We start from the raw sequence: 21,594 nt of genomic DNA, 5'->3' as shown, positions 1-21,594 counted from the left end.
ATATTACTATATATTAAACAATGCCTTGATTCTTATTGCCATAATTTTTTTTTAAATGCTTTAGCCTCCATAATATTGCTACCTTAAAAACACTCACACTAATATTATCATTGTTCACTTTTATTATATAATTGAAAAAAACTGGAACAATCTAGTAAGTAGGTACTTAGAAGATCACAATACTTTTTTTAGGAACACTAATTAAATATTGAATAATGTTTTTATAATTAATTAACCTAACATGGCACTAACCTTATTCTATATTTGATTGAAACACAAATATGTAACGTACAGTGAACGTCAATCAGCGCACAATGATATATTTTTCTATGGACATGTGTAAAGGCCTCAACAAACTTACGTGGAGCACGATGGACGTTGCATAATCTCATTCCAAGTGCAAACCACCAGGCATGTAATAATATTACTGTGTGACGGTGATTGGCGTCAACATTTCTGGAATCAATGGCAATGAGAAGTCAAGGCATGCAGCCCAACACGAAACCATAGTGAGCAACACAACAATAATGAATGGCAATAAAATTGAAGCACGCAACGCACTTCTTTAGTCTTGCAGATATCTTCCACGTGTCAAATTAAAATCCAAAAATGCGCCTTCCTGACCAATAAACCTTTGTCGTCTATTGAATACTATGTATTCATTGCAGATTATAAATGTCCCATAAGCAATATTTTAAATTGAAACTGAGATAAATTAATTGAGGTACCATCTCCTCCATTAAAATTTTACAGGCACGCAGCCACGGTCTAAGATGCGCTTGTCCTGAATTGAATAATCAGTCTGTGAATTGATAGAAAGAGCCATGGCTGCGTTTCTTGCCTCGTCTGTTCACAGTCCAATGACAGTTCAAGATTTGAGCTTCTGTCGCGCATTTGCGCCGCGAAATTTCCCCCCAGTCGAAACGTCGCGAGACGCCGGAGAATTTTCAGGCTTTAAAATTGAAGCCAGAAGCTCTGGCTCGGGCAGTCCTCCTGCAAAGATTAATGGACGGGCGCCACAAATGGTCCCCGTGAAAGAGGCCACTGCCCGGATTAGAAATAATCCGTCTTCAATTTCTGACACAGTTAACGGTTCCGCGAAAAAGGTCATTAATGGTTCTGCCGTCAATGGACGTGTAAATGGATCTAATTTGCGGGCGCTGGTGCCTCAGAAGACGAGGGAAATTAACGGTGAAAGTAAGCGGATTTTGCCGGAGCTTGACGTGAAGGTATTGCCGTCAGATGAAGGTTTCAGTTGGTCGAACGAAAATTACAGTAAGCTTCAAAGGAACTTCGATGTGTGGTCGTTTGTTCTAGCATTGAGAGCCCGTACGTACGTGGATGATGCGAAGTGGACATACATTGGCGGTTTCTCTGAAGAAAAACAGGTAGATAGTTGCCTTAACTTTCCATAAATGTGCATTCAGAAATTCGCTAGGTTAGTTTTCTAGATGTTCCTAATATGGAACGGCCAATTGGAATCGGAGCAGTCTAAGTCGTTTTTTACTTTTTAGCTCGAATTTAGCGATTAAATTTTTGATAACAATGCTAAAATCCTGAAATGTATTTAAGTTGTTTAAAATGCATGTGTAGGTCTATAAATAGATAAACTTTAAAATTTTGGCACACTAGATTTCTGCACATTATAACACTAAAATTGAAATTTAAGGCTCCAAAAATTCCTTACAAATTTCATTTTTTTTTTTTGCTAAAATTAACCGAAATAGTTGTTGCTAAAACTGAAACTTAAAATTCCAAAAATCCGTATCAAATTTTTTTAAGCCAAAATTAACTGGATTAGTTGTTGAAAAAGAGCAAAAACCTCTAACGCTTAGACACCATCAATGGAATCAGATTCATTCGATTCACATTAATTGATTCAACGGTGTAACATTTTTCGTATGTAGAAAGGTATCAGGAAACAATGTCAATTAGTCCTTCGATAGAAAATGACAAGCTACCAATAAATTGCTAGCACATAGAACAACCCTAACATGGAGATGCTACACCCTATGCAACTCCGATCGTCCCATCCGGCTATGCAGGTCAACACATGAGATCTGACTAGGTAGCTTCGTCTCTCTCTCTCCAATGGGCAAAGGTGACCCAACAGTGCTGCTAGCCCCGTCTATGTATGCCTGAAGAGGGTTGCCCCGACTCTCCAATGTGCCCTCTAATTGTACCATTAGGGAATCCAACCGTTCCCCAATGTGAGCCAACTGGGCCGCTGACTCGGCACAAACCACTCTCATGCCCTCCAACTCCTTGTTCTGCAGCAGAATAGCCTCTCGTACTAATGTGGCCTTCCTTTTTAATGCTAGAAGGTCGGCCTGAAACTGATGACGTTGTCATTTGCGACCAACATCCAACACCTTTGTATCTCCCGACACCTCATCAAGGGTGGATACGTCTCCTAGCACCTCACCCATCTGTTGTGTGCTACTATCCCCCAAAAATTCGAACATGACCCCGGTCACCACCTCAACGGATGGCACTACTGGGGTATGCTCTACTCTCTCCACTAAGATGTCAACCGACACGGTCAAGGAAGTCTCCAACACGGGTGACCTATGTGCCACACTGGGTGTATCTACTTGCTCCCCACAATCCTGTGTAGATGGTTGCACCTCCACATCCTGTGCAACTCTAGTGTCTCTTCTAGTAAGGAAGAGGATAGATTTGGTTTGACACCTTCATCAACTGGGTCATGAATTCGCGCATATTAAACCCCCTTTAAGCTATGGGTTGTTTATTGTTAAACCCGTCACTGTGTATACATGCACGAATCTTCCCTGATCTAGTTGGCTACCCCACCACTGACCAAGATCATGGCTCTGATACCACTGTAATATTCCTAATAGAAATTTACAATGATAAACAAAGCAAACATAGCAAAAACACATACAAAAATTCACTGCACATTAAACAACCAGAAATCTCCATAAACTATGTTGAGCTGAGCCATTTTATTGATACAATCGCTAGGTACAAAAGTAAAGTCAGAAAACATGCACTTGGGCTTGCCCAAGGCAAGCTAACAATATCTAGGTGATGAAATCAGTTGCTCTAACATGCAATGTGGCTGTCCCCAACAATCTTTGCGCTGTCCCAGTGAAAACTACACCAAGGTTACTTGGGAGCGGGAGAGAAAATGGGGAGCGGGAGCGGGAGCGACATTTTTAGAAGCTCCAGGTATGGGAGTGATTCCGAAAGTATTTTTTTTATATAATACATATTTTTTATATTTTGATGCATATATGTCAACAAAAGCATGCAGAATGATGAATTAGATATAAAAGCATAAAAAACATAGATTGAACCATATAACAACAATCATCCAGAAGTTATAATCTTCATCAACCACGTCCACAAGTTAGTAACATACAACATATTGAGTCTCATGATTCATCAATCTTAAAGTTTCAAGATTTCAAAATTCAATATATAACATTTATCATAATTGATCACCAAAGTTGTACTTGTAAGCTAAGTGTAACCATTACAACAAAGAATATCTAAAATGAAATGAAACAACTTTCAACTTTCACGAAGCATCATATTCATAATTCATTACCAATGAGTTATAATTTCCAACTTCAAACTTCAAACTTAAATTGTCATATATTGTTTACAAAAAATATCATAATAAATATGAAAGAGTCAACGGTTATTAGAACTACTAGAAACTAGAAAAGACAAGTAAATCTATCATCTACAACTTCCTCTTGCTGCCACGAGAAATGTTTAATTTCTAAGCATGTCGTGGTGGTATTCTAGGAGTCTCCTCCCACATAGTCGCACAACCAGAACCAGAAGGCACATTTCCTCCACGTGAAGATGTACATGGAGGCGGCAGCAGCAAAGGAACAAGATTTGGAACACAAGCACTGGCACTATGTTGACGGTGTTGGACTCGCCAACATGTAAGGGGATCTCCCTGGTAAGAATTCCAAATTAGACCTCAGACCGTTTGGTGTAGGAGTCCCAACAATGGGTCATACAGTAATCCCTTGACCGTGATTTCGCACAGAGGCAAGTAAGATGTCTTTGTTGGTAGCAAGAGTGTGACAATTGAAGTAAGTCAAGGAAGGTGCATGAGAGGTTCTAACACACTGAGGGTGAGGTGAGTGCGCCCCTTGGAAACCTATAATAGTACACGACTTGGAAGGGAACACACGAGCGAAGATGCATCACAAGCTGCAAAGCAAGTTAGTGAGCAATCCAAAGTGATAGTTAAACCAACAACACATTTAAGAAAGATTCATATATACTTATACAGAATAGTCTATACATGCATGCGTAAGCAAACAAATACATATATCATTTAGAGTAAATTAGATAGCATAGAATGCAATACAACATATGCTTGAAACGTGTTGGCTCTTGTTATATTAAGAAGTGTAAGTTCTATTCATACAATACATCCATGTCCAACCGCTAGTTCTGATATCGGAACGTTACAGCCACAACCGCTTGCTCCTCCAAAGAGATGTACTAGCTCTGTGCAGTGGAGAAGCCAAGGCTTGTTACAATGCTATCCAATCTCTCTCTAAGATAGTCTTATTGGAAGCTTGGGTTGACCAAAAGCCTTTACAATGAGTTATGAGGTTCTATTTATAGCAAAGGGTGGGGTGACCCTTGACATTCTCCTTTGTGACAGTTCATTTATCCTCATGACTCTTCATCTACTCTATGACTGTTACATCCAACTATTGACACTTGAACTTCCACTTGACACGATGTTACATTACAATGCACATGTGTTCATGTGAGACAAAATGGCTTGAGCAAGCCATGCAAGACATCACTAACACTCGGTCCATTGTGGTGAGACCAACTCTTTGACATGCTTGTGATGGTGAAGGTGGTGAGCTATGCCAAGCTTGGTTGTCCGTGATGGTGTGCATGCGCACCCCATGGTGACATCTTGCTGAAGCAAACTCTTGCCTCCGTTGCATCCGGGTGCATTGGTATGGCTCCTCCATCCAACTCGTCTGCTACCATGCACATGGTTTTCTTGTGTACGGACGAATGGAAACACACTGATGCATAGTGTCTGTGTTGATCTTCCAGTGTGTGCTGGTGGTCATGCGCATGGTCTTCTTGGGTGCGGACAAACCGGCAACACATTGATGCATAGTGTCTGTGTTGATCTTCCAGTGTGTGCTGGTGGTCATGTGCATCAACTGTCAACTACATGTTCAGCTCCAGTTGGACTTGCTTCTTGTCTTTGCCTTGGTGAGTGTGTTGAATGGGTGGGATCGCATGTATGCGCACAATGACATGCATGCTGTTGCATTCCCTTGCATGCGATCAACAACACTACTCACCATGTCTGCTCCGTGCCAGCTGCTGGGATGGATCTTTAACTTGTATGGGCGTAGTTTCATCCGTGAGTGCATGTTGCGCCCACTGTTGTACCTGTTCCTGCTGCAACTCATTCTCTCGTCTGTGCAACTCCTATTCTTCCTTGAGTTGTTGCGTCAGCATATGCAACTCCTTCTTTGTTCCATCCTCTGTCTTTGCGCGATCTTCATGTCACGCTGTCACCTCATAGCCTGAGTCTCCAAAGTTGCTTTCATCACCAGTGGATCTACTTGAGCTTGCAACTTTGTTCCGCCTCTATGTTGTCAACAACCTTCCTCTTGCGTTCATTGCATCTAGTATGCTGCCTTCTGCTATTGTTCATGGTGCTGCTTGCTGTGATGTTGTTGCCGTCATATCTTGATGTCTTCATGGGTAGGCAAGTTCATAGACACTTGATCGACTGCATCCCCAAGTGTGCTTTGAACAGTGTCTTCGTCTCTGCTCTCCTGGAAACCATTGTACCTGTGCTGCTAAGAGGCAGATGAACACCTGCGATACCTGGAGACATGACAACACTCATGGCAAGCAATCTGTCAGTCGAAAACCAAAATGAACTTGAGAACTGACTTGCAACATACATGTGTGACTGATCATGAAGGTTGCGCAATTTCCGCTGGGAGGTCGGGAGATTGACTGCCAAGACTGCGCAAGGCACAGTCTGGGCTGTTGGGAGGCTGACTAACTGCTGGAACTGCGCAATGCACAGTCCAGTCTGGCTGCTGACTACTGGAATTGCGCAATGTGCAATCTTAGCTGGCAATGGTTGCAGGCTCAGTGATTGCATTGCGCAATTTTCTGGGCCAGCAGTCACTGTCCCTTAGAATTGCGCAATGCAAGACTGGAGGACAGTCACTAGGCAGAAATGCACATTTCTTGAGAGGAAGACAGAGCCTTCCCTCTTAGGATTGTGCAATGCTGTCTTGGTGAGGCAGAGTCCGGGCCAAGGCTGCCCAGACTCGCCGACGGGCAACTGAAAGCGAATGTGAATGCGAATGCATGGCGATACTGAGTGTAAGCATAAGTGAATGATCGTGCATGCAAACGGTGAATGACAGATTCAGAAAACGGAACAACATGCATGTGGGTGAGGCGAGTCGCCGAATCGATGATTGTTCATGAAAAACAGTTTCATGCATGCGACAACAGTGAGATGTTAACGAAAATTGAAACGGTGCTAGTACAAGCTAGTATGTATCAAAACGACAGCAAGCGCTCACTGAAATCAAGCAGACAACATTCATACGAAGCGAAACACAAAAAGCGCCAGAAATGCAACACAAGACATGGGAAGCGGGCTTACCCCAAAACAGTTGAGCTGAATGTGCCAACGACTCCTAGATGCGATGTGGGATGTCAGAGTTGCAAGGTTGATGTTAGGAATGAGCTCTGCAGCGTCTGGTTCATGATTTTTGATAAAATCGAAGATGTGATGCGCATGCCACAAATCTAGGAAGAACGACACTTGGTGGGAGGTTTCCAAGATGATCCTTGCATGTAACCTTCGACTGCTAAAAATAGATCCTTTAAACAAGGGATGCCTTTGCATGCTGCCTTGGGCGGAGCAGCCCATGCATGTAAATTAGTTTTTCTCGGTCCCGGAGGGAACTGGTCAACTCAATTGCACATGCAAGAGACTGCTCAACTGCTGGGAGAAAATGCGCATTTTTGGAAGGGCGCTGGGCTGGTTGCCTAGGAAATTTGCACAATTTTTGGGCAGAGTAGCTGACTGTTGCACAAGATTGCGCAATTCCTGGGTTGAGCAGCCCTGCTGGGAGGAATTGCGCAATTTTCTGGATGAAGCTTGATTGGCAGAATTGCGCAATTCTGGAGCCCAGCAGGCTGCCAGACAGAATTGCGCAATTTCTAGAGGGAAGGCTGGTTGCCCTCCAGAATTGTGCAATTTCTTGAGGGAGCTGCTCAGCCTGCAGCTGGACCAAGTCCGAAGGAACAACCTGTGAGGGGAATGCAACAAGCTCTGATGGATAGGTTGTCATTCTACAAGAAAATCACTGAAGCTTGTGTACTTGATGAAGCAAGACATGCTGTTGTAAAAGGTTGGAAGGGAGGCTCTAAAACGAAGCTAAGGCAAAATTTTGGAGGGTGGTTGTAGCTGCTACAACACTTGGCGACACATTGGTAGAACTCCAGCTCTCTAAATGGACCTTGTTTGTGAAAAGCAAGTCTAACACCTCCAGAAGTATTGTTCAATTCTCAGTTCGTCTTGGTTTCCACACTTGCTTGATTGTAAGATGTAGCATTTGCCAAGCTCTTGTTCGATTGACACACATTCCAAGCCAAGTCAACACAGTTGTTTTGATTGGGGTTGAAGGGTATATTGGTGCACAAGCAGTATAGTCGTTAGAGTCTTAGTTTCATCTCTGATGTTGCTTCGCTGCCAGCAGGCCTGGACAGTACCCCGACGGAGTCACATAGGAACACAAACATGGCTCCGATGCCAACGAGCTTGGTCAGTACCCCGGCGGAGTTACTTGCATCACCTCTCTCCGCAGGAACCCTTTCTCTTCTTTCGCCTTATTCATTTTCATTTTTTTTCAAACTTTTTTCACTTTTTCATTCTTTCATTTTTCATCTTTGTAACTGTGCATTGCACTTATTCATTTCAGAGGCGAAAGGGGGATCCCGACTTATTTAGAGCAGAAGAGGTTGTTCCTGCAGAGAAGTAGTTTATTATACCTCTGACGTGCTTGTTAAGGTTTTCCTCTCACCTTACTCTATTTGACTGAGCTGACAAGGATTAATCCAAAAACAACCGACTAGAGTAGGTGATACCAGTTAGCGCACAAGCGTTGTGTTTTCACCAAGGTTCACTTCGAACAGTACATATTTTCCATTGATGTATCATGGATTGAAGACAACAAGTTCTTACATAAGAGAGCGGACAACAAATAACCAAATGTTGATAGTTGTACAAGTCCTCTTGTACTTTACCCAACTTGTTTCAAGAGTCATACATGGTTTCATGCGAAACTAACCTACGAACAAAACAAGCAAACAAACAACAAAGCAAAGCAGAAGCAGAAGCAAAAGCGAAAGCAAAGTGAGTAAGCAAACAAGCAAGCAGACAAACAAACCAACAAAGCAAGTAAGCAAACAAGCATGCAAGCAAACAGACTGAAAGCAAACACTACTCCTACTCCTAAGCTAACGGTGCATGGGCCATCTCATGTGAAGTGATACTTCCAATGTAGCCATCGACGCATTGGTTGACCCATGTTGGTGAAGGCATGGTTCGTGAACAAGACAATTGTGCGAACCGACAAACAAGAAAAATGTAACAGTGAAGACAAACACACTCCGAGTTTAAAAGCGTCCATAGAACGAAAATGAGTGAAAGCGCATGACATGCATTCTGTGGCGCTGCCATGGTGCTGTGCTACAATGCATGCAGATGTTGAGCGTATACATTCTCTTGATTGTGACATGCAAGCAAATGTGAGAGAGGTAGACCACTTACGTTGTGCATGTGTGCTTGTTGTGTAAGATTCCTCTAATGCATGAGTGATGGGATCGTGTAGTTCGAGTGGAGGAAGCGAAATTTGGGTGTTTGGTTGATCTTCAATGCAAAGCAGAGAGTGATGAGGAGCCTTGAGTGTTTCAACAATTCCCTGACCAGAAGTGAAACTAGCCTCAGGACAGCGAGGACATAACCATCATCTCGGGCTGCAGTGCCTCAAGAGTCTGCGGGGTTTCGACTTCGTTGACAGATAGATCATTGTAGACCAGTGTCTTAGACAAATTAACAATGATTGAATCAACATCGTGATCAGATGAAGAAGTAGAGAGATCACGACAACCAAGATCAGAAAATTCAGGATGTTTGTCGGCATCCTCATGATTTGATGAATCGGGCAGAGGGGTAGATGAGAAGCAAAGATGTTCACCCTCTGTGTTTTCAGAAATGACAGATGACAGATTGGATGGATTTCCGAAAGAAGATGTGTCCTCTCCGCACTGTGATGATAGACTGACATTCAACGTGTCTTGTGAATGATCGGAAGTAGAAGCATCCGGAAATGGGTTTTCACAGGGGAAATCAGCAGTGGTAAAATTACAAGGGATGTTAGGATGAAGCGGATGAGGCGTGGCTAGAAGGGAGTCATCCTTCATCGCGGGTTCTTCTTTAGATGAAGCATTTGATAAATTTAAAGTCTTCATGGCATTAGTTGAAAATGAATTAAATCTAAAAATCAAATGTCTCAGATCTAACCAAGGAGGAGAGTACATATCAGATGAATTCTTTGATTTCTGTGAACAACATGGCATAAAAGACAATTTTCTATAGCTAAAACTCCTCAACAAAATGGCGTGGCAGAAAGAATGAATAGAACTGTTCAACAAATGGCTCGTGCTATGATTGATGAGTCTAGAACTCCTGACACCTTTTGGGGTGAAGCTGCACATACTGCAGTAAATATTCTCAACAAGGCTCATGTTCGTGTGAATAGTGATAAAACTCCGTATGAAATTTGGTATGGTAAGCCTCCCACTGTAAAACATTTTAGAGTTTTTGGAAGCAAATGTTTCATCAAAAATAATGATGAAAAACTTGGTAAATTTGAAGCTAGAGAAGATGAAGGAATACTTCTTGGTTACTCATCTAGAATAAAATGATACAAATGTTACAATAAGAGACTTTGGAAAATTGTTGAGTGCATTGATGTTGTGATTGATGAAGCATGCACAGGGCCCAAAAAGGTAACATCAACAAAAGAGGATGATGATGATGAATGCTTTCCCACATCAAATCGCAATGATATAGAAGAAGAAACTAATGAAGCAGCAAAAGAAGATACATCAGACAAAGAAAAGGCTCCATCCAAGTATGTTCAAAAGAATCATCCAGAAACTCAAATTCTAGGAGAAAAGGAATTTGGGGTACAAACAAGAAGAACCCTTGTAGGATCTTCTAGTTATCTAGCTTTATTATCCACCATTGAACCACAAAATGTAAATCAAGCTAGTAAAGATGAATGTTGGGTTAAGGCCATGAATGAAGAACTTGATCAAATTGAAAAGAATGATACTTGGGAATTGGTTCCAAGGCCTCATGATAAAAATGTTATTGGGACAAAATGGATATTCAAAAATAAGTTGAATGAAAATGGAGAGATCATTAGGAATAAAGCTAGACTTGTTATGCTCAACAAGAAGGTATAGACTTTGAAGAAACATTTGCACCAGTAGCCAGACTTGAAGCCATAAGAATATTTTTTGCGTTTCCAAGTTTTCGAAATTTCAAATTTTATCAAATGGATGTAAAATTTGCTTTCCTTAATGGAGATCTAGAAGAAGAAGTATACATTGAACAACCAGAAGGATTCATTTTGGGGAATGATGAAAACCTTGTATGCAAACTCAAAAAAGGCTTTATATGGGCTAAAACAAGCTCTGCGGGCATGGTATTATCGTCTTGACAAATATCTTCAACAACAAGGTTTCACAAAAGGATCTGCAGACAACAACTTGTACACAAAAAATGAGGGTGATAAACTGCTAATTATTGTTGTTTAAGTTGATGATATCATCTTTGGCAGTAATGAAGAATCTATGAGCCAACACTTTTCTTCTGTTATGCAGCAAGAATTTGAAATGTCATTACTTGGGGAACTAACCTATTTTCTTGGTCTATAAGTGCAACAAGCAAAAGATGGCATATTTCTCTCACAAACAAAATATCTCAAGCAAATTTTGAAGAAGTATGGGATGGAAGATTGCAAACCTGTATGTACTCCCATGATGACAGGATGTAGCCTTATTTCTAATGATGATTCTCCCACCGTAAACCAACCAGAGTATAGGTCTATGATTGGAAGTCTGCTTTATCTAATAGGTACTAGACCAGATATCATGCATGCAGTTGGGATTGTTGGACGTTTCTAATCCAATCCAAAGGAATCACATCTTTAGGCAGTAAAGATAATATTCAAATATCTCCAAGGAACCCAAGACTTTGGTCTATGGTTTCCTAAAGATGCAGATCTTCCCCTTCTTGCATACACAAATGCGGATTGCGTTGGAAATGTCGATGAACGGAAAATCACTAGTGGAGGTGCATTTTACGTGGGGCCCCGATTGGTATTTTGGTTCAACAAGAAACAAAGTTCCATTGCCTTATCTACAGTGGAAACAGAATATGTAGCTACTGCATCTTGTTGCACACAACTTATCTGGATGATGCAAACATTACATGATATACAAATCAAATGTTCTCCACCCATCTCCATCCTATGTGATAATACAAGTGCTATTAGTATTTCGAAAAATCCTATTATGCACTCCAAGACCAAGCATATTCCTATTAAGTATCACTTTCTACGAGAACAAGTTCTTGAGCAAAAGGTTAAATTGGAGTATGTTCCCTCCAAAGAACAAGTTGCTGAAATATTTACTAAACCCCTTCCTAGAGAAGCATTTGAATATCTCAAACAGAAACTGGGAGTTGTCTCTGCCTCATTTTGCTGTTAATTTAGTCTGCTCAGTCTACAGGTGAAAATTCAGAAGGTTGCTGGCTATACGCAGGTTTCATGAAGTATAGTTGCGTATATACACAAGTTTCTTTGCAGACAGTTGCGTATGTTTTTCTCTGATAGAAAAACAATGGGACAGACTCAAGATCAACCTCTGACAGCTATGATTTGATTTTTCTTGGTCTGGTGTTGATGGGTATAGTCTGCTGATATGGTATTGAGTTATGTTTTTCTCATTGATATTTATCTAATTGATGAAGATGCTTTGATGAATGAGTTGTTGAAAATGAACAGGTAGCACAAGTTCAGGGGGAGCATTAGCCTTGCAGAATATAATGCATTGTTGGCATTCTGGTTGTTGAATTATGCTACTTTTAAGATCTTTTGGTCTCAGTTATTAATGTCATATCTGTCATTTGATGTAAAGGTCATGTGGAGACCTATGATGTAATAATTGTCATATTCAGTCATGTATGGACTTTTGAGGTCATGTCAAATATGTAATCCCACTTGGTTGGGTGGTTGAGTCAAATATGTATCCCCACTTGGTTGGGTGATTGATGTAAGTATGAGTCCTTGGTGATAGAAAGGTCATACTTAGTTGAGTTATAGAGTCATGTTCTTCACTTGAAAATCTTTCTGAAGATTCAGCATGTGCTCAGGGGGAGCATGGGCAGTATAATGTAAATCAGATTCAAAGGGGGAGCTTTGGTCCGCCCTTTGCTCTTGATGTCGAAGGGGGAGAGAATATCTTGGTGTTTGAATAACGGTTGTTTGCTGTATCTAACAAGTTTCTACAGATTGAGGTGATCAACACCAACATGATTGCCATCAAGTCCAAAGCGGGAGATTGTTGGCATTATGATGCATGTGTCATCCTTGATGGAAACTCTCTTGCAACATAAAAAGTATATGGTAACTAGATGGATCCACAGGTCAGTTCAGAGGTGACAGAATGATGGAATAGAATACCAGAATGATGGGTCAAAGGTTTACAGATCAGAATCAGAAAGTTTGATACAGGTGAATATTTGAAAATCTATACGCGGGTTCATCAAGGCCAAGTCATGTATACACACGAGTTTGGTGAAGCAAAGTAGCGTATGGTTTTTGCACCATGGTATTCTAAATACCAGGGGTCCTTACCATGGTATTGGTCCATATTAATGAGTGTGACAACGGATATTGATCCCGTCAAAGATTACCACCGACACTAATGTAGTTTTGACCCGTGGTATTGGATAAGGGCTAAACTATATAAAGAGGTGAAGATCAAAGTGCTAAGTGTGCAAGTGAAAGGATTTTTGATGAATACTTCAATCTGAAGTATATTTGCATTGTAAGGGCCATAATTGTCACATAGATCTGAAATAATTATGCACCGATGAATACAATGATGGATCAGGATCATGAGACTTGAAATGACTTTTCATTGTATGATTTGCTCATGGATTGACTAGATCTAAGTACTGACGCATGTTTTTATCTCTGAATATTATGATTTGGGTCTTTTTGAAGTTTTGAAGAGCTGTGCAATTTTAGGTCAAAATTTGCAGATCTATACGCTGGTTGGTCTCGGGAAAAGCACATATACACGCGGGTTCGCTTCTTCAAAGTCGCGTATATAAAGTAAGGGTTTCTGTTCATAAATGACTGATCAACCTGATCAGTGCTGCTGCTTCTCTGTTGTCTGTCAATGATGTCCTCATGTTGATCTGGGTTGAGTGATAATGTTTGAAGTAGAACTGATTGAATGATGAAGTTGAATTTGCTTACATGATTGGTTGAAAAGATTATTAATGCTACTGACTGTATGAGGGTTCTATAAGCTAACATAATATTTCAGAATATCTCTGGTCAACTTTGTATTTGATTCAGAATTACAAGTTTTCAGTTTTCAGTATATTAAGATCTGTACGCGGGTTTCTCTACAGAAAAGAGCGTATGCATGCAGGTTGCCTTAAGTGAAGTAGCGTATACATTTTGGCATTTGAATGATTAGGGTTGCAGTTGATTCTGTGTGTTGATGCAATATTCTGAGTTCAGTTCTGTGTACTGGTTATAGTGATCTGATTGTTCCAGTTGATTGGTTGAGTTTTGATTAAGTGTCAGTTGATTGGGTTTCAGTGATTGGTTGATTCTATGTGTCAGAGATTGATGATTGTATTACAGTGATGATTGAGCGTAAGTGTTGATATTGGATCCAATGTGAAAATTTATGAAATGTGGTCCATGGATGTTGCTGAGGGTTGGAGCCTTCAGTGAGGAAGTCGAAGCTTCCTGCCAGTAGTAGCTGGTGATCAGATCAGGGGGTTGGAGCTCCCTTCCAATAGGAGCTGGAAAACGAGTGAAGGTTGTAACCTTCAGCAGATGGGTGCCTGCATACTGGTATGAGTCTGCACCAGTACAAGAATGCAAGAAGTTTTTGATATTAATAAGCCTTGAATATTGAGACGACAACAACGGTGGTTTTCTCTCACATTGGGTTTCGACCTTAAATCTTGGTGTTCATGTGTGTTACTTATGTGTGATATTATATTTTGGTCTTACTGCACCTGTTTACTGCTTATCAAATGCCTGATAAATCTCTTACATTCTGGTTCAAGTTTAACAAATAAAGAATTCACTGTTTTACAAGTTTACTGAGCATAAGCTAGTTTCTTTTACAATAGTCGCGTATATATGCTAGTTGGGTTCAATCAAGTTGCGTATACATTTCAGAAAATAAAATTATTATTGTGAGTTTTTAAAATACTGATTCAACCCCCCTCTCAGTATTTTTCCCAACATAAAGACTGTGGCATCCTCCATGAGGTAAACCCCTACCATGCCAGTAACTACTTACACTTGCTAATTGATGGGTTGGCCTAGGAATTGTTCCCCCCCTTAGGGTTAAAAGCACCTAATAGGGCCTTGTGATAACCCTCCCATATCTAACCATGGTAAGTTGTTTACAAATAATAAACTAGAGAGACATTTGAAGATGGTGTTTGCATGAATTAATTTGATTTCTTTCATATTAAATATGGCCCACTATGATATTCTTTTGGTTCTTGCACCTATGATGTTGATTTCACTTTATTCCATGAATATGTTTTAGATGCTTGATCCTAGATACAACTTCCATCCCTTGAGGGATGTTATTTTTTGTATCATCGAATGTGTTCTAGCCTTGAAATTTGGTGGAGAGGCTAGAATACATGCATTGACCAAAATCTAGTAATTGTTTATGGAAAATCCACCTAGAGACGACTTAATTAAAATAATTAATCAATTTTTTAATGTTTCCTAAGTCTAAACTTAGGAAATATGATTAATTAAAGGGTATTAATTAAGTCATGGTGAGAATCTTCTAGAAAAAGACTTGGATCGAGTTCTAGTTAATATTAGCCATCGATTAAGTTTTAATTGTGGTCGTTGATGTCTCAACGAGAGATTATAAGAAGAAACTCGATGGGGCTTGGAGAACACACACCAGCAATTCGATTTCACTGGCAGATCGATTTCCTGAGTAGCAGCGTTGAGTTGCTGGAGAGAGAGCTAGTGAGCTCGAAGCAGTGAGAGGGGCAGGGATAGTAAGGTCAAAGGAAGTTTTTCCAATTCCGATGAGTGCACTGCAGAGAGGCAGTGAGTGCCACAGAGAGGTAGCGTAGTGCTTCAGAGGGGATTTCGTGTTTTGCTGGGGAGAAGTAGTGATTCAGTGCCAAAAGCCGGAGAGAGATCAAGGAGGCCAGGAGGATCCAACTTCCAGACAACAACTGATCAGATAGCTAGAGGGAAAGCAATTCCGAGTTGTGGGACGCAATACTGCGTAGGCTGATGCAGTGACTGCATAGAGGCAACAAAGAGCAGCCCATCTTGAGCCAAGGTCAATGTCTTATCGCCTGTGGGAGTGATATTTTTCTCACTAGATTTATTGTCAGTCATTTCTCTGTATGGATTGCTAGATTTGAGCATCCATAGTCTTGTACTCAAATTTACTACTGCATAATATTAAAACCATCAGCTGCCGCACTGGTTTTCCTGAGTCGGGTTTTTCTGGGGACTTACTCCAAAAATAACTGTGTATTTGTGTGTGCTGCTATTCTTCCAACACTTTTATTTCTTCCGCAGTGTTTATTTGTGAAGGTTGTGGTGTATTTGTTTCGATATTTGCTGTAGCACACAACAAATAATTTGTTTAATTAAATTAACAAATAGAAGAAATAACACCAGTTGCTGCAAGAGGATTCAGGGTTAGCCAAATCTTCACAACGGATTGCATGATACTTCTCCAACACTCCGGAGAGGATGTTGAGGCTCCAATTCATTTGATGACTACATTAGGCACTATAGCTAGTACATTAACTACCTTTTGAGCATTAAACTTGGTATGTATCCAACACATTTGATGACACTTTCCTCTCCCTCTAGATCCTAGAACACTGCACATCTCAACTAAGGTGTTTCTTTGAAAGCTAATGTACCCTAGAGATGACAAGACATCCTTAGGTTGACATTGCACCTTCTTGATGGATGTTGCCTTATTTTTGGGACGTTTTGATGATGATGATGATGACTTGAGACTAGTAATGCGAAAATTGCGATTTCCAGATTTCACCGATAAAATTGCGCGATAATTACAAGTTTTTTTTTTCGGCGATTTTTTTGGAAAAATTCGCGATTTTTTGAAATAACCGCGATTTTTTCCAAAAAATCGCGATTCGATGTGAAAAAATCATGGGCCATGCGGACAACGCGTTTATAAGACCAAAAACATGATTTTTGGAAAATCATTTGCACAGACAGCGACAGCGATGGGGTTTTGGAGTGACCTAGCAAAGAAAGCTTGGTCGTTTGGGAGCTGAATCAGCTGATTGGAGGAGAAAAACGGATTGAGAGCTAAGGAGGAGACGAATTTTCTCCATCAAACCGGTATGGGCACCAAAATTTTGTGTTTTGTAACTTTGTTTTGTTTTTTTTTATGTTTTTGGTTGGGTTTGGAATCTGGATAACCCATTGTTTATCAAAAGAATTCAATGGGTTATCAAATATTTTTGAATTGATTTGATGGGGTTTTTGATTTTTGATTTTGTTTGTTAAAAACTTAAATTGTCAAAAATTCCATGTGTTTTGTCATGTTACTCATGTATGTAATTTCTTTTTAGTTTTTGTAAATTGTAAGTTTGTAACTTGTAAATTGTAATCCTTATTTTGCCATAGGTTCACCATTCAACTTCAAAGTTCAAAGTTCAAAGTCAAACTTCAAACTTCATCTTACAAATTTAAAACTCAAGAATCCAGAGTTCAACCAAGTTACAAACATGCCAAGGAAATTGGACCCTCTGTGGGAATTTGGTGAACCTGATGGAGGTTTTGATAGAATAAACTTGTTTTGCAAATTGTGTGGGCAGCATATGTCAGGGGGGTTTACAGATTGAAGTATCACCTTGCACAAATCCCTGGATTTGATGTAGAGCCTTGCAAAAATACAAATCCTGAAATCATCCGAAAAACCATGAGATTATTGGAAAATTTAGAGCACAATAGAGAGGTCGAAGCAGAAATGAAGAGGCAACTAACAAAGGCTGTGTTAGGTTCAGGTGAACAAGGAAGTGGCACTGGTTCTACTTCAACATCAATATCTACAACCAACTCGGTAGCTGCCTCATCATTTTTTGTTCCTAGAACCACACCTGGTTCATAGCCGTCTATCACTTCAATGCTTAAAAAAACTGAGAAAGAACAAGCTAACAAGTTGTTGGCCAAATTTTTCCTTTGGAGTGATATTCCTTCCAACGTTGCAAGGAATAATCCATTTTTCCAGCCTATTGGCTCAGGGTACAAAATCCCTTCTTATGATGACTTTTGAGGCTGGATTCTTCAAAATGAAAAGGTTGACTGCACCAAAATATTGGAGGAGTTTAGGGCATCATGGGCACAAACAGGATGCACTGTGATGTCAGATGGTTGGACTGACCAAAAGGGGAGAACCCTTATAAACTTCTTGGTTAGTTGTCCCAAGGGGACAATGTTTATGAAATCTGTTGATGCATCTTCACATATCAAAGATGCAAAAACTTTATGTGATTTGCTGGATGTGTTTATTTTGGAGGTGGGTGCAGAACATGTTGTCCAAGTCATAACGGACAATGCTGCAAATTATGTTGCTGCTGACAGGATGCTTATGGAGAGGCATCCTACTTTATTTTGGACACCTTGTGCTGCACATTGTATTGATTTGATGTTGGACGACATAGGGAAAATTTTCTTTGTCAAAGATATTGTTGAGTCATCAAAAAGCATTACAAAATTTATATATAATCATACATCTATGCTTAACTTGATGAGAAAATTCACCAACAACAAAATGTTGGTGCGCCTCGCCATTACACGGTTTGCCACCAGTTTCATATCTCTTCAATCTCTCTTGAATTCTATGTGGGATGTGAAGAGAATGTTTCTTTCAGAGGAGTGGCGTGCTTTGACAATGAGCCGCAAACCAGAGGGAGAGGCCATATGCAGACTAGTTTCATACCAGGAAGACTTCTGGGTGGGAGTGCAGGAGGTGTGCAACATTACTGAACCTTTGGTAAAGGTTCTTTGATTAGTTGATGGTGAGAAGCCCGCAATGGGCTATTTGTATGAGGCCATGGACAGGGCGAAATAATCCATTCGGGCCTACTATGATGATAAGGGAGATGAGGGGTTTCAGAGACAACTCCTCCTATGGGCAGTGATTGATGAACGATGGAACAACACACTCCATCGTCCCATTCATGCTGCAGGGATCTACTTGAACCCTGCATTTTCTTATCCGTGTGGGTTCGTATTTGATGCTGAGATCATGGATGGATTCTTAACCTGTGTTCAGAGGATGGTGCGATCTCCAGCAAAACGTACAGAAATCTCCAAAGAAATTGAGACATACAGGATGGCAGGTGGCACATTTGGCTTTGACATCACTGTGACTGACAGGATGACTAAAATGGCAGGTATTTTTTAGTTTGTTTCAAATTTCATTGTCTTTTCAAGTTCATAACTTCATACTTTGCTTCAACTTCCAAATTTCATTTTTTTTCTTATGTTTATTTAAAATTTTATTTGTAATTTTGTTGTAGATGCATGGTGCTAGGGTACCCCTTCTGCAAAAGCTTTCCATTCAAATCCTCAGCCAAACATGTAGCTCCTCAGGATGCGAGCGCAACTGGAGTGCATTTGAAAAAATACACAACAAGAAGCGCAACAGGTTAACACTTAAAATGTTGCAAATTTCCAAATAATTTTTTGAATTCATTAAACATTATTTTTTTTTATAATTATTATTTCATGATCTTTGTACAGGTTGGAGTCCCAGCGACTTAATGACATGGTCTACGTCTACTACAATCTTCGATTGTGGGTGAGGCAACTTGATAGGATACCTGATATGGAGGCCATCTCATTGGATGGGATTGACACCACTGCTACATGGAGGGTTGAGGCCGAGAGGCCTCTCATGGAGTCTGTCGATGATTGGTTAGAGCAGGAGGTAGTGGAGGAGGAGGAGGCGGAGCAACAGGAGGAGGAGGTGACACCACCTACCCGGGCTACCCCTGCCATCAGTAGAGGACGTGGTCTACCTCCTATAGCTCCTAGTTCTTCAGCTTCTAGAGCACAACAGAGTCCATTGCCAACTCCACCGACATTTACATCTAGAGGGAAAGGGAAAGCTATTGCATTTTCTCGCAAGAGGGGCAGAGGAAATCAATAGTATTAGACTTTAGTTATTTGGTTTATTTCATTGTATATGACATTATGACTTATGAGATACATTATTATATTTTTTGTTGATATTTTGAAGCTGAGTTGGGAGTCATGAGTCAGGACTTACTATTCAAGACATGATTCACTGTTATGTGTGATGTAGCACTAGAAATGATATTAAACATCTTATATATTAGTTCTTTTATCATATTTATGTGTCAATGTATTTATTTTATGTTGTAGATGCTTTAGATATTAAAAAAATTGAAAAAAAATGAATATTTTTGTATGTTACGATTTGTTTCCCGATTTTTTCCCCTCGCTGATAATATCCCGATAACGATTACTGCAACATTGCTTGAGACCCATTTGGAGGGGATTGTACACGAATTTGCATGATGATGTCATGCCCTCGCTTGATGATGCCTCCTCCATGTTGATTGGGTTGATGACGTGGGCTAATTTTGATGATGACGTATTGTTGAGGGAGCCTTGATAATTAGACACCTTTTGATGAGGTGTGGCTTTTGGAGTGAGGAACACCTTATTGAGTCATCCGTGGTATATTTTGATGATAGATGCAACTTTTAGAGGATGACATCATCCTTGGACACCTTTTATCTCACATGTTTGGATTAAAAGAGGCTTTTTTTTATGTTTATTCATTGAGTTAGCTATCTTTAGGGGTCATCTTGTGGCCTATCCAATTTGTAATAACATACTATATTATTTTTAGGGCTTTTAGTCTAATTTTGGACTAAATCGACTTGGTTTCCCTCATATAGTAGAGATGAGTTGATTTAGACATGGATCATTGACACACTCACACTTGGAGAGTAGTGTGCACTAGCTTGTCTATTTTCTCTTAGTCTCTTTTGGACATTGAATGAGCAAATTGTCTTGGGGAGGATATTATGATTGGATGGTTCTTTATATTGGAGGATAGCTAGTGATTTTATGGTAATTTTGTGCAAAATTGCTGCAAGTATTTTCTTCCATCTTGTGTTTGTTGTAGAATTAGGGTTTCAATGAAATTTTCACCAAAGTATTGTTGAATGTTTTATGACTCACATCTTCTTGACAAGATTATCATCAAGTTTCTATTGAGGAACATAGGCGCATCTCTCTCCCATATTGTCTCCAGTTTGATTGAGAGACGCTAGGGTTTGAGGAGTTGAGAAACTTAATCGTAGCTTTCTTTATCTTCCTTGAATTTCTTCGATCAATCCTCTTCCATATATTTTAGCCTTAGAATCGATTAGGCCTTGATTGACAAAGGCACTAGTCCACTCTTTTCTTCAATTATGGAAATGCAAGTACAAAGAAAGGAGGGCACTTACTATGGAGTGGTCTTTGACAATGTGGCCTGAATGGTAGGATAGAATCTTCTTTCTCCTCTATTATGCTCTCAGATCCCACTCCTATATGCTCGACTCAATTATGGAACAATTAAAATACTAAAGAATGGGACCCTTGGCCTCTACTCCTCGCAACCCAATATTTAAAATAGCTCGATAGCTATCTAGAGTTAGGTTTTTTGCATTCTCAACCCCCAATTAGTGATAACATTTTTGGAACTTCTAGAATCTTCTCAAAAGTTCACATGCAGCACATGTGTGAGTAAAGGGGGTTGGCATGGCATCCATTCATCCCATGGTGGTAAATATGGTAGCTTAACTTGTGGGAGGCATAATTTCTACATATGAGCTCCAATTGAGGTGATTTTTGCATGGTTGGAAAGTTCTGGATGTATAGAATGGCATTTTGTGGCTATGGGCTATGATCACAAATTTTTCTTTGTTTTGAGGCTTGGACTTGTTGAGAATTCAATAGGGCAATGAATGTGTTGATTCTCTTTAACTTGATAACTGTTTGTGTTACCTTTTACCTTATTAGATTTGTGTACGAATATAAATTATATAAAATTAAATAAATATAAATAAATGTAAATACTAAATAATCAAGTAATGATTATGTTAAGTAGTCATTAGTTAAGTGAAAAGGCATGTCTAAA

At 40.0% G+C, this 21,594-nt stretch overlaps 2 protein-coding genes across 2 annotated transcripts in view; both read left to right on the top strand.

The window, feature by feature from the left end:
* The first annotated feature begins 685 nt into the window (after positions 1-685).
* The window catches only part of LOC149206020 (Protein kinase superfamily protein), a 374,025-nt gene continuing 353,116 nt past the window's right edge, over positions 686-21,594 (top strand). Inside the window, exon 1 of the mRNA XM_089395261.1 lies at positions 686-1,388. Within this exon, the coding sequence (XP_089251387.1) occupies positions 825-1,388 (564 nt within the window). The 5' untranslated portion in view covers positions 686-824. The remainder of the gene's footprint in view (positions 1,389-21,594) is intronic.
* On the top strand, positions 3,625-19,700 carry LOC149206021 (uncharacterized). The gene is made up of 3 exons (XM_089395260.1): positions 3,625-18,829; positions 18,956-19,083; positions 19,179-19,700. The coding sequence occupies exons 2-3, from the start codon at positions 18,956-18,958 to the stop codon at positions 19,585-19,587; spliced, it is 537 nt and encodes a 178-aa protein (XP_089251386.1). The 5' UTR covers positions 3,625-18,829; the 3' UTR covers positions 19,588-19,700.

The sequence above is a fragment of the Pinus tabuliformis genome, chromosome 1_2 (genome assembly GCF_031772625.1).
Source record: "Pinus tabuliformis cultivar Carrire ecotype Pingquan chromosome 1_2, CPIR1, whole genome shotgun sequence".
Taxonomy (NCBI): Eukaryota; Viridiplantae; Streptophyta; class Pinopsida; order Pinales; family Pinaceae; genus Pinus; species Pinus tabuliformis.
The sequence above is the reverse complement of the archived record's forward strand: the minus strand, read 5'-3'. Positions and strand labels throughout refer to the sequence as shown.

Bases quoted from the DNA above. Each gene is read 5' to 3' on its own strand.
- LOC149206021 (XM_089395260.1), top strand. From the start codon at position 18,956: ATGCATGGTGCTAGGGTACCCCTTCTGCAAAAGCTTTCCATTCAAATC. The intron at 19,084-19,178 runs GTTAACACTTAA...ATCTTTGTACAG, and splicing joins CACAACAAGAAGCGCAACAG to GTTGGAGTCCCAGCGACTTA.